Source organism: Carcharodon carcharias, chromosome 12, assembly GCF_017639515.1.
Source record: "Carcharodon carcharias isolate sCarCar2 chromosome 12, sCarCar2.pri, whole genome shotgun sequence".
Classification (NCBI taxonomy): domain Eukaryota; kingdom Metazoa; phylum Chordata; class Chondrichthyes; order Lamniformes; family Lamnidae; genus Carcharodon; species Carcharodon carcharias.
The window spans coordinates 142,161,255-142,177,971 of NC_054478.1; the positions used below are offsets into that span (position 1 = coordinate 142,161,255).

At 42.1% G+C, this 16,717-nt stretch overlaps 1 protein-coding gene across 9 annotated transcripts in view; it reads left to right on the top strand.

The window, feature by feature from the left end:
• nbeal1 (neurobeachin-like 1) overlaps positions 1-16,717 on the top strand; it is a 309,051-nt gene that overhangs the window by 227,714 nt on the left and 64,620 nt on the right. For 7 of the 9 annotated variants that reach the window (XM_041200542.1, XM_041200544.1, XM_041200547.1 and 4 more), the window contains 7 exons: positions 586-671; positions 2,363-2,452; positions 3,929-4,112; positions 8,270-8,403; positions 12,993-13,152; positions 14,907-15,009; positions 15,143-15,299. In XM_041200542.1, the coding sequence (XP_041056476.1) occupies positions 586-671; positions 2,363-2,452; positions 3,929-4,112; positions 8,270-8,403; positions 12,993-13,152; positions 14,907-15,009; positions 15,143-15,299 (914 nt within the window). The remainder of the gene's footprint in view (positions 1-585; positions 672-2,362; positions 2,453-3,928; positions 4,113-8,269; positions 8,404-12,992; positions 13,153-14,906; positions 15,010-15,142; positions 15,300-16,717) is intronic. The other 2 variants (XM_041200543.1, XM_041200550.1) reach the window with 1 other exon arrangement.

The following is a 16,717-nucleotide window of genomic DNA, read 5'->3' on the forward strand; positions in this document are numbered from 1 at the left end:
GTCTGAAACTCTCTTTAGCCGTAAAGCTGGATTAGAACGAAATCAGCTGAAGGCAGGTTATCCTCCCATCTTCTCAGTGAGGGAGTGGTGTCCAGCAGGCAGAGATTTGAGGAGTGGAACTCAAATGTAAAATAAAATTTAAGATGGAAAGCCCTTTAGGTAGTTGGTGTATTTGTTGCGCTTTTTTGATTCACGTTCTCTAACCTTAAGCCGCATCATGAGCAGATGAAGGAACAAAGCTTTGTCCTGACTGTGAAATTCCATTCTTCCTGTTGGTTTGCGGTGATTTATGATGCTACAGTTGTAATGTAAAATGCAGCCTACGTTGCTGCACCACATCACATTATGCGGTTTGTACTGATTGGGAAATAATGGCTAATGGTCAACTAATATTGCTTCAAGCATCTGCATGGATACTGATGTCTGCATGGTATCAGATATGTTTTAGACATAAAGACTGCATGATTGAATCTGTACTTGATAACATTGAATTGTAATTCATTTTATGATTAGATATTGCCCCAAATATTGGATTGAACTTCTGAAAAGATTGTGTGTGAACATGTGGTATTTTCTTGGTGACAGGCCCAAACTGCATTTCTCCATTGAAACCTCAGGAGTCGGAGCTTACTGACCTCACAAGTAAACTGCTTCTGCATTACACACCCAAGGTAAGTTACATATAAACCTTATGATTCTCCTCTTGGATTGTTCTGTGTTTCTTTCAAGATTTTGTTTCTACCCCATTGCCTTTCTGCAGACGCCATTGATTCCATAGGGTGTCCATTGATATCTCACCTCTTAAGTAGCTGGACTTCTTCCATGAGTGGCAGGCAGTTTTATCACTGAGGGCATCACACTTGTAAGATGTTCAGTGGATGCCTGCACATGCATATGTTCCAACAGAAATCACAAGAATAATGAGGGATGGAAACTTTGGTTGACTTTCCTACCCCTAATCCAGGGAGTTGAGACCAGTACAAAAATAAAAATACCTGGAAAAACTCAGGTCTGACAGCATCTGTGGAGAGGAACAGAGTTAATGTTTCGAGTCCGTATGACTCTTCAACAGAACTAAGGAAAAATAGAAAAGAGGTGAAATATAAGCTGGTTTAAGGGGGGGTGGGCCAGGTAGAGCTGGATAGAGGGTCAGTGATAGGTGGAGATAGCTGAACGGTATCATAGACAAAAGGACAAAGAGGTGTTGAAGGTGCTGACCAGTTGAGGCCAGTATCTGCCCTCCCCGGTGCGATACCTTCAAACCAGCAACCGCTGAATTGAATAAAAAATCTGGAATTAAAAGTCTGATGATGACCATGAAACCATTGCCGATTCTTGGAAAAACCCATCTGGTTCACTAATGTCCTTTAGGGAAGGAATCTGCCGTCCTTACCTGGCCTGGCCTTCATGTGACTCCAGAACCACAGCAATGTGGTTGACTCTTAAATGCCCCCTGAGCAAGGGCAATTAGGGAAGGGCAGTAAATGCTGGCCTAGCCGGAGATGTCCCACATCCCATGAATGAATTCTTTTTTTAAAAAGAGCAGAAGAATAAAATGTTGTGGACACTCCGCAGACCTGGCTGCATGGTTGGAGGGAGAAACAGACCCTAAAAGCTTATTGAACTGAAGCGTTGACTCTGTTTTTTTCTCTCCACAAACGCTGCCAGTCCTGCTGAGTATTTCCAGCATTTTCTGTTTTTATTTCAGGTTTCCAGCATCTGCAGTATTTTGCTTTTGTATTCCTATTTTTAAAACCTTCTTGGGTTATAGGTAATGCTAGCAAGGCGGCTGTTTATTGCCCATCCCTAATTTCCCACCAGAAGGTGATAGTGAGCCACCACTGCAGTCCGTGTGATGTAGGCCCCTCAGTGCTGTTAAGTAGGGAGTTCCAGAATTTTGATCCAGCGACCATGAAAGAGCGATGACTTATTGAATGGCAGAGCATATTCGAGGGGCAGAATGGCCTACTCCCGCTCCTAATTCATTTCTTAACAAAGATATGTGTCCAAGTGGTGACGGTCTGTGATTTGGCGTGAAGTTTAGATGTAGTGGTGTTCCCATGCTTCTGGTACACTTTCACCCTTTGAGGTAGCAGAGATTGAGAGTTAGGGAGATCTATATGATTCAGTTACTTACTAGATAAACCACTCTCCCACAACCGCACCCCCCTCCCTGCTTTTCAGGAATTATCCTGTATTATTAACCCTCATATGAGTGTCCAGGATGATATAAAATTAACATATCTGCATGTGGTTAAAAACTAAACATTTTGTCGTGAGATCGTTCAAGCTGTGAGATTATTTAATGCCCAGTATTCAAAATCCAAAAGCTATAAATATTGGATTTTCTGTATTTTTACAGGCCTGCAAAAGCCCCATCTGCCTTGATTTGTCTCCAAATCTCTTTCACGGGAGATTGACCGGGCATAAAGTTGTCAACTGGGACATTAAGGTATTTCATTCAGCGTTGGATTGTTGGCAATGATTATTATTGAGAACGGGACAGTTAAGAGTATTACATTGTAGAAACAAACGTTCTGCAAATGGAGGACCCTGTCATTAATTACATTTAAATAATTCTTTTCTCTGGATCAGAAAAACTGCAAAATGAAACTGTATGAGAAATGATGTAGTGCACGTGGTAGAACTATTTAAATTATGTTTTGACTTTTTTCCCAATTGAAAATCCCATCGCCTGCCCTCTTCCCTCCCTGTTGCCCTCCTCTCTCCCCTCACCGTCACCCCACCTCCATGTAGTTACCTTAACCTTTTCCTTCAGCCCCACGTTGGCAAAACTAGAAGTTGCCCTAACATTGCTGGTCTATAATTAGCTGGGTGGGGGGACACCCCTGCGTATACCTGAGTGAACTTCCAAATGACCCTGTCAGCTGCCTAAAGGAAAGCAGTGTTGTAAGTCTCCATCACTTAACCATTCCACGTATAGGATGGGCAGGCACCCATATAAAGACAGTGGCCCCAACTGTTTGCCAGTAGCATAGGCATCAATTACAAGCCACTGCTTGGAATATTAGGTTTTTCAAAGATTTTTCTCACTGTGTTTTGCCCATTACCTTTCCTGCAGAAGCCATTGATTCCATGGGTGCTGCACCTCCTCTGATATCTCATCTCTCAAGTAGCCAAACTTCTTCCATAAGTGGCAGGCGGTTTTATCACTGAGGGCATCACAACTTGTAAGATGTTCAGTGGATGTCTGCAAATGCATATGTTCCAGCAGAGATCACAGGAGTGATGAGGATTGGAAACCACTGTGCTGATATGGCTGCTTGCCCATCCTATACGTGGACAGTTTAAGTGATGGGACTTAGAGCACTATTTTCCTTTAGGCAGCTGACAGGGCTATTTGCAAGTTCATTCAGGTATCTGGTAACTGTTTTGGGCAGTTCAGTAAGCACTCGCCCCGTAGGAAGCTCTGCTGATTTTAACCAAAGTCAGGTCTTCCAATAATTTCAGTCGCCTTAAAGTGAGATTCTGGACACAACTGCAACAGTTAGGAGAAGCAGTTGCTAAGTGGAGATTGCCTGTTATAAAATAAAATGTTGGTTACTTACTTAATGATCCAGCAGAATAATCCATTTGAACACCCATGGGCCAGCAGAAGGTTCAGTTGAGTACTGGGGCCAGTTGCTTCAATTTTTTTGTTCCATCTCCTTTCTCCTTCTCCTTAATCCCCCTTCCCCGCTGCCACCTAGTCCAAGACAGAAGACCACACTATCATGTAGCACATTGAATGGAAAGAGTTGCTGAAACCTGGCAATAAAGAAATTGGAGGTCGAAATTTGATTACTGTTGTACTGCTGGAGCAGGCAAGACATGTTGGAACTTGAATTGGAATTGACTTTTTGGTCATAATACAACTTAATTGTCGCTCTTCAGATAGCTAGCAAAATTCTATTTTTTTATTCCGCAGGATATGATCAATTGTGCTGGTGGTCTCAATGTCCTTTTCCCACTGCTGGAGCAAATGAGCACTCTTGGGACCCAAGGGTTCGTGAAAAATGGAGACAGTTATGGGGCAGCTGACTTTGTGACCCCTGAAGCGTCCACCCCTGCTGAAGGTGACTGGGTGGTGGTCCCCTCAACTCGAGCTTCTGGTGAGACTTCATAGTAACTGCACTGAGCTTGTGATTTTAAATGTTAATTTTGCAATCAGCCATCTAGACTAGGTATGTGCACATGTATTGTCACATTGCAGACCAGTTCTTGTCCTGGCTACTTGTATTTATAAGCATGTAACCCACCCGTTCTTCCCTTACCCACAAACGCCTTGTCTCTTTACCTATTTTGTGAGTTTATGCACAGTGTCTGAAGATCCAGCTTGATGCAAATATTATTCTTTTCTAACAACTTAAGGAAGTCCTTCGCCTGGGAAGAAAGTGTACCCGACCCCCTTCTGTTTTTCCCCTCCTTTGTTATTTCCTCTTACCTTGGTGCTCATTTCACTCATTGTTGTCCATTAAGCAACATCTTACATCTGCCTAGTGTCTTTCAGTACAGACCTTCAGGAGGACACTATCTTGTGAAGCAGTGAGAGATTTATCAGTCTCACATTAACTCATCTAGGTGCAAAGTTAACTTACACGTCTGTGTGTGGAAGACTCTCAAAAAAGAAGGAAGTATTAGAGTGAGCAATGTCCTTTTTAATTGTTAAGTCTTTAAGCAATGATCATGAATTTAAAAAATATATATTCTTTCATGTAACAAAGGCTTCACTGGCCAGGCCAGCATTTTTATTGCCCATCCCTAATTGCCCTTGAGAAGGTGGTGGTGAGCTGCCTTCTTGAACCCTGCAGTCCGTGTGGTGTTAGGGAGTGCTTTTAGGGAGGGAGTTCCAGGATTTTGACCCAGCGACAGTGAAGGAACGGTGATATATTTGCAAGTCAGGATGGTGAGTGGCTTGGAGGGGAACTTGCAGGTGGTGGTGTTCCCATGTGCCTGCTGCCCTTGTCCTTCTAGGTGGTAGAGGTCACAGGTTTGGAAAGAGTTTGATTAGTTGAAATGTGAAAATTGAATTAATATTTCAAATGTTGTACTGCTCTTACTGTAGCATTGACATTTAACATCTTTTTTATATAATTCTCACACACATCCTTGTTCCTAATTTACTTTCTATTAAAACTAACATCACCCATGTATATTTCTAGCCTAGTGAATGATGCTGCTATTATCCAGTGGATGGGGGCAAGGAGGTGAGCGTGCTCAATTTGTAATGTTCACTTTCCAAGCTTCTCTTCAAGCTGATTTCATCCAAAAAGGCTTCACTTACTCTCCCTTCCACATGCCCCAAAAAGGGGAAAAGGTCTATGTGCCACAGTAAAATGGGATACTAATTTCATGCAGTGTCGATGTGTGGCTGTATTCCTGAACTTTTAAAGTCACATTTTTTTTTAATATCTGCCATCTGCAGGTGCTTACCGCACAGTCATCAGCACCTCCTACACACCTTGTGGAAGGACACAGCAAGAAAATAACAGCCTCAAGCTTCTCTTGTTTACAGCATCCTTGCATATTTAATTTAATGTGAAGATACTGAGGAACTAAACCAATGCAAATTTGTGCAGAATAACCAAGAAAAAAACCGCAGGCTCGAAATAATATTTCCAAATAAATAGCATAAATGACAATATTGATTTATTCTTGACACATAGGAGTTTATTTGCTGCTAATTTAATCTGACATTTCACAGATTTTTGAGAAATGCTGTTTTATAAGTTGACTTAAAAAGAAGCCTCCTCATCAGTTCTCTCTTCTGAAAATCCAGTCTCTTATGGTTGACTTTAACGACCTTCTGGGGTTTGTTTGGTTTGATTTTTCCTTTGTTGGATCAACCATTGTTTGAGCGGTAAAGGCTGACAGGATTATTAGTGGGTAATGAGGCTTTTAATAAATGATTAAGTTTAGCCATGTGATGGAGCTGAAGTAACGTGTGCACACAATGGAAATGGAGGGACTGACTGCCGAAGGAGGTTGCGGCTTTTGAGGATATTGGTAATGATGGCAGTTCAGCTCTCCCATACTCGAGTGTTAGTGATTTCTCCCAACGAGGCTTTCTGTTTAAAAAGAACACTGCTGTTGAGTTCTCACTATTACAGCCGGATCTGCGAAAACAGTCGTACTTTTAAATGGAAGCAACAAGTTAAAAATTTAATTTGCTTCCTAGTCACTGCTCCAGTTGTATTTCTTCCTTCTCTCCTCCATTGAAACTGGCATTTTTTTTATTCATTCATGGATGTGGGCATCACTGGCTAGGCCAGCATTTATTGACCATCGGTAATTGCCCTTGATAAGGTGGTAGTGAGCTGCCTTCTTGAACCGCTGCAGTCCGTGTGGTGTAGGTACACCCACACTGCTGTTGGGAGTTCCAGGATTTTGACCCAGCGACAGTGAAGGAATAGCTGACTCCATGCTTTTGTTTCTTGTCCTTAGTGGTACACAATGCTGGAGCGTACTCTCACCACCTCAACCTGTCCTTCATTGCTCCATCTGTTCTTTGCTATTCATGACCTGTAGTAAAAGAGAGGCCATTTTTTACACATGTTCCTGCTGTTCTTCCTTAGCTTTCTGCACACCAAAACCAACACCCCCCCCCCCCCCCCCCCCGTGTTGATTGCTTCTCCTTTGACATTCAATACAAGCATCTAAATTGGACATTACAGCATTGTATGGGTGGTTAATCCTTCTCTGCAGTGCTACCTATATTTGTTAACCAACCCTCCCCACATGTGTACACAAGCACACCCCTAACTCCTATCATGAAATCTGTTTCTTTTCAGTTTATATTGCTCCAGTGATTTGCTGTGTAATGCATTACATTCCTAATTACAGCAGTGACTACACTTTGGAAAGTACTTCATTGGCTGTAAATTGGTTTGGCATGTCCTGAGGTTGTGACAGACATTATATAAATACAAGTCTTCCGTTTTTTTGAATAGTTTCTTCTCCCTTTTCCAAGTTTTTGGGGAAAGGTTGGCGCGACATTTATAAAGAACAGAATCACAACATTGGCAATGACTTTCATGTGGATTACTGCCAGAATCTAAGTGAATAAACTACTAAAGTTATTAAATGTAATTAGCCCTCCTCCCAATTTCCCCAGTAAAGATGGTAAAAAGAGAAGAATAACTTACATTTATGTAGCACCTAATTACATCTCTCAGAACTGCCCTAAGCATTACTTTTACATATCAGCACTGGCTGACTTTGATGCAACCACCTTCCGTTTTGTGCACAGCATTGCCTCAACAATGGCAATGAGGTGAATGATCGGTTACTTTTCTCTGGTGGAGTTGGTTGAAGGAAGAATGTGGGCCAGGACACTGGAGAATTCCTGAATATTTGGAGGGTTTTTGAATTCAGCTGCACTGATAGATGAAGGACCCTGTTACCATCTCATTAACGACGGTATCTAGAATGTTGCTTCGAATTGCAGAATCTTGCAGCACAAAAACAGGCCAACCAGTCCGTTCAAAAAGTGCAACTGTGTTTTTCCACTTAGTGCAATCCCATTCACCTATTTGTATGTTATGCCCTCTAATATTCTTCTTTTTCAAGCAGCAGTTTAATTCCCTTTTAAACACATTTCTGGACTCTGTTCAGCAACAATTTGTGGTAGGGATTTTTCCATTTTGACCACCATCTATGTCCACAATTTAAATAAATTTCTGATGGTCATACATTCGACCCATTGTTACCATCTTGTTGCCGATAGAAACTGCCTCAGAGTTTACTGTGTCATCACCCTTTATCTTGAAATCCGTCCAGCTTCTTGGATCAAATAACAATTGACCTAACATCTTTCTTCGTTGCTGTAATCCACATCTCTAGTTCCAACTTAATGAATCTGTGCTGCACCTTTGTGTTGCTTTTAAATGTTTCCTAGAATGAATACTCTAAACTGTGCAGAGCACTGCCTATTACAGCCTAACTAAGGTCTTGTGTAAGTTCAACATTACTTCTTTGCTTTTGTATTCCCTAGATGCAAAACCAAGAATCCTAATGGCCTCATCTGCATGTGCTGAATTCAGTTTAAAAATTTGAAATATATTTAACTTGGCCAGTCAAACTCTAGGGACTTACAAACATTCTAGGGATTGTGAAGTAGATTGTAGGAGATTGGAAAGAGGGAGAAGGAGGGAATCCAGGAGTTTGATTTCCTCCATCAATGAAATTGTTCATCTTCCATAGACCATACGAGTTAGCGTGTTGTGGCTGTGATTGTTCTCAAATGTGATTATCCGTGTGTGATTTACAGAGGCCAGACTGGAGAAGAACCCTGTGGCTACTTTTCTCTTGACAATAAAGCATTTCATACGAAGACATCCAATCAATCAGGAGAATCTGCTTCACTCCCATGGAGTTGCCACTTTAGGCGCTTTGCTGCAGAAGGTAGGGAGAACGTCTTTTCTATACATCCTAAAGTGGTCACTAATGAGGAAGTTGCATAATGCTAGCAGATGTCACTGCATCTGGCATTTAAACAGATGCTCATGCTTTGGAGAGGTATGTTGTAACATGAGCAAATTTTAAAAGTTGAATACATTGGATAATATGCCTTTGTACTCGGTAAGATCGAACAAAAATGAGGATATTTCAGTCCACCTCATAGTATCCCCTCCTATGTACTACAATTATTATTTTTTTGGGTATCCAGTGAAGAACTCTATTGATATCCATCTAATCCAACATCCTAATGAAACTGAAGTATTGATGCTTTATAAATCCAGTTGCTATATTGCATGTTGAGGAAGTGGTCTACTTTTTTGTTGATTAGACAAGAAAGAAACTTGTGCCCTGGTTCCTGGCTTTACCTCTTTGCTGTGGAGCGGTTCCATAGCTTATAAAGTACAAACTCTTACAATGGCAGCAGTCTCACAGCACCATAATCCTTTAGTTTCCATTACACAAATATTCTAGAGTACATGGAGAATTTGTCTTTACATAGTGCCTTTTAGAAGTCAGCATGAATGGAACTAATTGGGATATAAAAATTGTGATGACCTTTGACCCAAAGGCAGTGCAGTAAGAAAAAATTGTAATTTATTTAAAAGGTTTGTGGAATCTATAATTGTTCTTTAGAATGTTTGAAAGGGATTTTACAGAGTTTGCTTCAGTTGTAAAGGAATCAATTGTAATTTCCTTGGATAATAAAAAACATTGGTCCATGTGACCAGGTGACCCTTGACCTGGAGGCAGTACCAACAGGAAGGAAGTTAAGACCAGAAGCCATGTGACTGGCAGATGCAAAGAGGAACTGCAGGCACAAAGGGAGAGCTACAAGCAGAGGGGCTGGAGGGAGAAAGCAATCACTGAATAGATGCAGACACAAAGAGAACACAGACAGAGACAGCAAGAGGAACACAGCGAATGCTCGTGAGGAGAAGAAGCATATCACTCCCGGCAAGAAGTCTGTTTTCTGTTTGGCAGAAAAGGAGACAGGAACTCTTGCAGGTTCTGTGCAAGCAGGCCAAAAAAGGTTGAAAAGCTGGAAAGTTGTGTGAATAGCTCAGCGACACTAGAAAGCTGCGTGTTTTCCAGAAGTGACCAAACCATGAACCAGACGTTATTGGCTGGTTGATTGAAAAGGAACTCTGGAGAGCTACACCTTCAGGACTGTTGTGACCCGAGTTAGAGAGAGCCTGTAGACGTGTGCCTTACCGATGATAATTTTACCCGTGAGAGTCCAAGGTGGAAGCTGTTGTCGGATAGGACTCCTGCCTACCCTGTGAGAATAAAGAACAATAAAGTGTGAAACTGTGTAGCTACTTTTGGGCCAGGAGTGATGTGGTTGCATAAATTGCATCTTTGTTATATTGACTAAAGTGAAATTTACCTTTTTTTTGCTGTAGTATTTGTATGTTAATTCAGGTGTAATTTGCATTGGTTCTGATTAGTGTTAAAATGAAAACTACAAGAAGTGAAATCTTGTTGGTAATTTCTTCATTTGGGTGTCATTCAATAAATTTGGCTATTTTGGTTTACACTCCCCCATGGGGATCATAACAAAATCAAATCTTCCATTGATTTTGATTTTGCTATTGGATAACAAGGCTATAGCACTCAGACCATTTGTATTTGTTTTAGTTTGATATGGTGCCATCGAGTGGAAGGATGTTGGTTTGTAAAAGGTATGTAAATTAATTCTGTGGTGGTAGCCTTCTGTCTCGTAAGATGATGGTCTGCACCATGATGGTCAACTCTGTGTTAAGCGTCGTCTGCTGTGGTTCAAAAGCCCCACTCTAGCTTGGTACTCTCTGCTGCATTTGCTGCAGAGGAAGACAGTGGGCTGAGAAGGTGCATGGTTGGCTGGCCTCTCTTCTCGGCCAGCTGAGCTTTTTGTTTCTGCCTACCTCTTCCAATTCCCTTCCAAACAGTCAGCCTCCAGAAGTCACAGCCATCAGTGACTGTGTCAATGCCCACCATCTTCATATCTCGCTTGCAGGTATCCTTGTAGCTGAAATATGGCCACCCAGGAGATTGTGACCCAGTGGCCAGTTCACCGTACAGAGGGTCTTAGGAAACGGTCATCATCCATCTGATAAATGAGGCCGAGCCAGTGAAGGCATCCTTGGCTTAGCAATGAGTGTATGCTAATGGAATTAGTGCGCTCAAGACCTCTGAGTTGGTGGCCTTGTCCTGCCAGGAGATGCCGAGGGTACGTCTGAAGCAGCGAAGGTGGAAACTGTTCAACCTTTTCTTATGCCTGGTTTATGATGTCCAGGTCTCAGCACTGTCGAGGAGTGTGGTGCAGGCTTGGTAGACTCACAGTTTGGTGCTTGCAGTCAGGTTGCTGTTGTTCCACACTCTCTTACTCAGCTTAGACATGGCAGCTGCAGCTTTTGCGATGCATTGTATTAATTTCAGCTGACGGTCAGACCGAACTCTTTACGGATGTGAGAGTGTCTATCCTTTTGCCGCTGCAGGTGTTCCGCAGTATGGAATGTTTGCGTGGTATCGTCAGTGTAGAGCAACTCTCTCATGAGGACTTGGTGCACCTTTGGCTTGGATCTCATGCGAGCAAAGCTCAACTGCTTTCTGTCAGTTCCATAATCTTAAAAACCTCCTGTGCACCGTGGAACTCGAGCTGAAGTATTCTCCTTGTATTGTCTGAGTTTTTAACCCTAGCAGCAAAAATAAATACCAGAATTGATTCAGGCTACTGGCCTGAGGACTTGTATCCCATTAGTCTTATATATTACATAGTGTTACATATGGAGGGACAGGTAGTATTGAGGAGGCGGGGAGGCTGCAGAAGGATTTAGACAGGTTAGGAGAATGGGCAAAGAAGTGGCAGATGGAATACAACGTGGGGAAGTGTGAGGTCATGCACTTTGGTAGGAAGAATAGAGGCATAGACTATTTTCTAAATGGGGAGAGAATTCAGAAATCTGGAGTGCAAAGGGACTTGGGAGTCCTAGTCCAGGATTCTCTTAAGGTTAACTTGCAGGTTGAGTCAGTAGTTAGGAAGGTAAATGCAATGTTGGCATTTATTTCGAGAGGATTAGAATATAACAGCAGGGATGTGCTGCTGAGGCTTTATAAGGCTCTGGTCAGACCACATTTAGAATATTGTGAGCAATTTTGGGCCCCATATCTCAGGAAGGATGTGCTGGCCCTGGAGAGGGTCCAGAGGAGGTTCACGAGAATGATCCTAGGAATGAAAGGCTTAACATATGAGGAACATTTGAGGACTCTGGGTCTATACTTGATGGAGTTTAGAAGGATGAGGGGGGATCTGATTGAAACTTACAGAATACTGAAAGGCCTGGATAGAGTGGACGTGGGGAAGATGTTTTCATTAGTAAGAGAGACTAGGACCCGAGGGCCCAGCCTCAGAGTAAAGAGAAGACCTTTTAGAACAGAGATGAGGAGAAACTTCTTTAGTCAGAGAGTGGTGAATCTATGGAATTCATTGCCACAGAAGGCTGTGGAGGCCAGGTCATTGAGTGTATTTAAGGTCGAGATAGATAGGTTCTTGATTGGTAAGGGGATCAAAGGTTACGGGGAGAATGGGGTTGAGAAACGTATCAGCCATGATTGAATGGTGGAGCAGACTCGATGGGCTGAATGTCCTAATTTCTGCTCCAATATCTTATGGTCTTATATTTATGTAAGTGGCTCTGTAGAAAGTTCAAGCACTTCTACTAAACAGAAAAATACAGCCTGCACTATGTTTTTATATTACTTCATATAGTAAGAACTGTTCATCCTGAGAAGGCTTTGAACTTTATGTAACTTTTGTAGATTTTAGTTTTAACCTTTTTTATGCTCAAAAAAGATTTTTTTTTAACTGACTAATCTAGAATATTTATCCTATGCCTCCTCCCCACAGATACTGATCACCCCAGTGAGTTTACACCAGGTCACCTCAGTGTTTTGAGCCTTCCAAAGATTTTGCCTGCCTTTTCCAACACTCAGCAGCTGGAAAAAACAATCAGATTTGTTCAGCTACTGCAGTTATCAATACAACAGTTTATTTCTGTTTCTAAAAATTCACCGTGCAATGCAAGCCTTTATAGAGGGAGTTTTGTTCCTTGATAACAGTTGTGTTCTGTCTTGGTTTATCTTACCCAATGGCTTTTTTTTTAAAAGCCCTTGTATAGACTAGTTTAAATGTTTAACCTTACACATTTGAAGCTACAGCATCGGTGAACCATCCAATGACAATAACTCTGTACTTCCGTTGGTCCATTGCGTCATTGGCTAGGCCAGCAGTTATTGCCCATCCCTCATTTCCTTTGAGGTGGTGGTGAGCTGCCTTCTTGAACCGCTGCTGTCTATGTGATGTAGGTACACCCACAGTGCTGTTAGGGAGGGAGTTCCAGGATTTGACCCAGCATCACTGAAGGAACAGTGATCTCGTTCCCGACTCTGTGTTACCTGGTGTAATATGTTAATTTGCAGTGTTTTCTCTTTATATAGTTTGTATGTTTATAAGAGGTCAAGTTGTAACGTATTTTAAACCTCTCGTGTGGCAGATTCCAAATAGCTTAGTGGATGTGAACATGTTGGTGGCTGTGCAGTTGCTGATTGAGCAAGCAAACGTAGAGAAGAATACACAGCTCCTGCATCAGATGTACCAGCACCTGCTGTTTGACTTTCGAATCTGGAGCCGTGGGGATTTCCCATTCCGAATTGGCAAGTACATTATAATGAATGTAACCCAGACTAGATTCAATGCAAAGAATGAAAGAAATAAATGTGCACATTTGTATAGCGCCTTTCATGACCACAGAAGATCCCAAGGTACTTTACAGCCAATGAAATACTTTTGAACTGTCGACACTGTTGTAACGCAGGAAGCACAGCAGCCATTTTGTGCATGGCAAGTTCCCACAAACAGTAATGAGATAATGACCAGATAATCTGATTTTTTTTTAGTAATTTTGGTTGAGGGCTAAAGATTGATCAGGATGCCAAGGAGAACTCTTTTTCCTTTTCTTCAAAATTGTGCCAAGGGATCTTCTTCGGACCAGGGAAAGGACACAATTTAACATCTCATCCAAGAGACGGCCCCTTCAACAGTGAAGCACCCCCCCCCTCCCCCCCCAGTACTGCACTGAAGAGTCTGCTGGGAATTTGTGCTCAGGTCCTTGGAGCAGAATTTGCACTAAAGCCTTCAGACACAAAGACTAGAGTGCTACCAGTGGCATGTCTTACACCCCTTACTGACCCATGCACTAAAGTGCTCTGTAATCTTACAGACATAATCTACCAATTTTCAACTGTCGATCAATCCAAATATGCATAGAACATGTGGGTTTTTTAATACACAATAGATATTTTAACAGGCTAGACATTTTATACTTTGGCTCTACCGTAGGGTGCCAAACCCAGAATTGGGATTTAGGCAGGGATGGATTCTATACTGGCTTAGAATGCTGCCCTTCTAAGCATTGTCCAAAATGTAAACAAAGCTAATGGGTTAAATGTCTCTAGCAACCATAAGGACCCTATGTGAAGTTATTCTGGGCTGTCTCTACAGCATAAAACTCTCCATGATTTGGCCCGGAACTGGTGTAGAAAATGAGACAATGCACACCGTGGCATCGTAGGAAAATTTCTTGAGGTTGAAATTGGGGTACTTCTATTGGGAACAAGATAGAAGGAACTTTTGTCCGGAGCTGGCTACATAATACTTCACAGAATCTCACAGAAAGAGGCCTCTTGGCCCATTGTGTCTGGTGCAGCTCTCTGAATGAGCTATCTAGTTAGCCCCACTGCTTCCTCATAGCCCTGTGCTTTTTTTCTTTTTTAAGTATTTATTTAGTTCCCTTTTGAAAGTTACTATTGAATCTATTTCCATCATCTGCACATTTATTCAGATCATTTATTTTTTGCAAAATAAAAAAAATCTCCTCCATCTGCCCTCTGGGTCTTTTACTTGATACCGAATTTAGGCCTCCAAAGTTGGAACTGGTTTAATTCCTCGGCATTGATGCCCCACATCTCAATGAACACAAGAATAATTGCCAAAATGTCTTACTGTATAACTGGAAAATATCATAGGACCTGCCTTAAAAACTGACCTCCATGTTCCTCCCCTACTTTATAATGGTCACTCTTTTTGGAAAAATCTGAAGGTGTAAACAGCTTGTTTTTGGATGGTGTGTGAAAATAATATGAAGGTGCATCCCTTAGGCCAAACTTTACAAGTCCACGGTAAGATGATGACTGTAATGGCTGCTTCAAACCCTAATCCTGCAAAGGCCATATTTGTGCTGTTGCCTAAGTAAATGATTATGAGGGTGTTGCACAAATCTTTGAGGGGGACTTCAAGCAGTCCAATTTGAGCTTTGTGACATATCCTCAGCCTCCTGATTTTCTTAGCTATCCTGCAGCTGTCTTTTGTTGGACCCCGTCATAAAAGTTTAACCAGTGTTCTGTTTCAGGTCATATTCAGTACTTATCCACAATCATCAAAGACAATCGGAAGCTGTTCAGGAAGAAATATGGGGTGCAGTTTTTGCTCGATGTAATCCGGATGTGTTACAGGTGTAGTGTTCTGCTTCTTTGCAATTTTATTTACAATTGTCATTTGGCATGTACTACCTTTTTTTTTTAAGAAGTAATATAGTCTATGCGTACAAATACCTGACCGCTCCCCATTCTTTTAAACCTTTTCTAGCAGCTCAAACAAAGACAATGACTTGTCAACAGATGATGTGAAGACAATCCGGGCTTCCCTGTATGGGCTAATTAAATACTTCATCAGCAAAGGGGTCACACAGGAAGAGGTCCAGAGCATCATGGGATACATTGCTGCTATCAATGATGAACAACAGGTAAAAATGGGACTTTATTTGCTCCACAGGACTTTTATCTCAGTTGTGATTACCCGCCTCATTTTGTACCTGGAAAATTAAAATTAATGATTGGAAGGTCTATTGTATTCGCTGCCTGGCTGTCTACAATGGAAGTCCGTATGTAATAAATTTTACAGCAGACGAGGAGGCCATTTTATCCATCGTGGACGTGCCAGTCATTGAAACAGCTAGCCAACAGTCCACTCCCTTTCCCTGTGACCATAGAGCTGCAAATTTCACCTGTATAAGTATTTATCCAATTCCCTTTTGCAAGTTACTGTTGAATCTGCTTCCACCACCATTTCAGGCAGTACATTCAAAAGCTGTGTAAATAATCATTATTTGATTGTTTCATGGGATGTGGGCATCGCTGGCTAGGCCAGCATTTATTGCCCATCCCTAATTGCCTTTGAGAAGTTTGTGGCGAGCCATCTTCTTAAACCACTGCAGTCCATCTGGTGTAGGTACGCCCACAGTGCTGTAAGCAAGGGAGTTACAGGACTTTGATCCAGCGACATTGGGGGAATGGTGATATAATTCCAAGTGATGATGGTGTGTGACAAGTCTTGGAGAGGAACTTGCAGGTGTTCATACACCTGCTGCCCTTGTCCCTTCTAGGTGGTAGAGGTCGCAGGTTTGGAAGGTGCTGTTGAAGGAGTCTTGGCGAGTTGCTGCAGTGCATCTTGTAGATGGTACACACACTGCTGCTGGTGTGCATCAGTGGTGAATGGAGTGAATGTTTAAGGTGGTGGATGGGGTGCTGATCAAGCAGGCTGCTTTGTCCTGGATGGTGTTGAGTTGCTTGAGTGTCGTTGGAGCTCTGCTCATCCAGGCAAGTGGAGAGTATGCCATCACATTCCTGACTCATTTGTCTTCATCTCAGCTCTGGCTCTTTCGTAATTAAATCTGCGTCTGTTGGTTATGGACCCTTTTTCAACTTCTGCATTCACATCCTACCACCTTCCAAGATTTGGTTTTGCAGGCCCCCAATTGTCTCTGTTGCTGCACCCCTTAGATATTCCTAACTGGAATATCGCTTTGTAAAATTAATAAGTAATAGCAGAAATACACAGCTGTAACATCAAGCTGTAGAATGGAGCATGGTCAGAAGGTTAGACATAACTTCCTAGATATTACAGAAGAAATAAGCAACAGCTAGGAATGGGGTACAAAGCAGTAATGAGCATGAGGAAATGCAGATGACATGGAGCAAAGTGCAAGTGGTTCAGTCATCCGTACCCTCCACAACAAGAACAGAATTACCTGGAAAAACTCAGCAGGTCTGGCAGCATCGGCGGAGAAGAAGAGAATTGACGTTTCGAGTCCTCATGACCCTTCAACAGAACTACAATGCTGCCAGACCTGCTGAGTTTTTCCAGGTAATTCTGTTTTTGCTT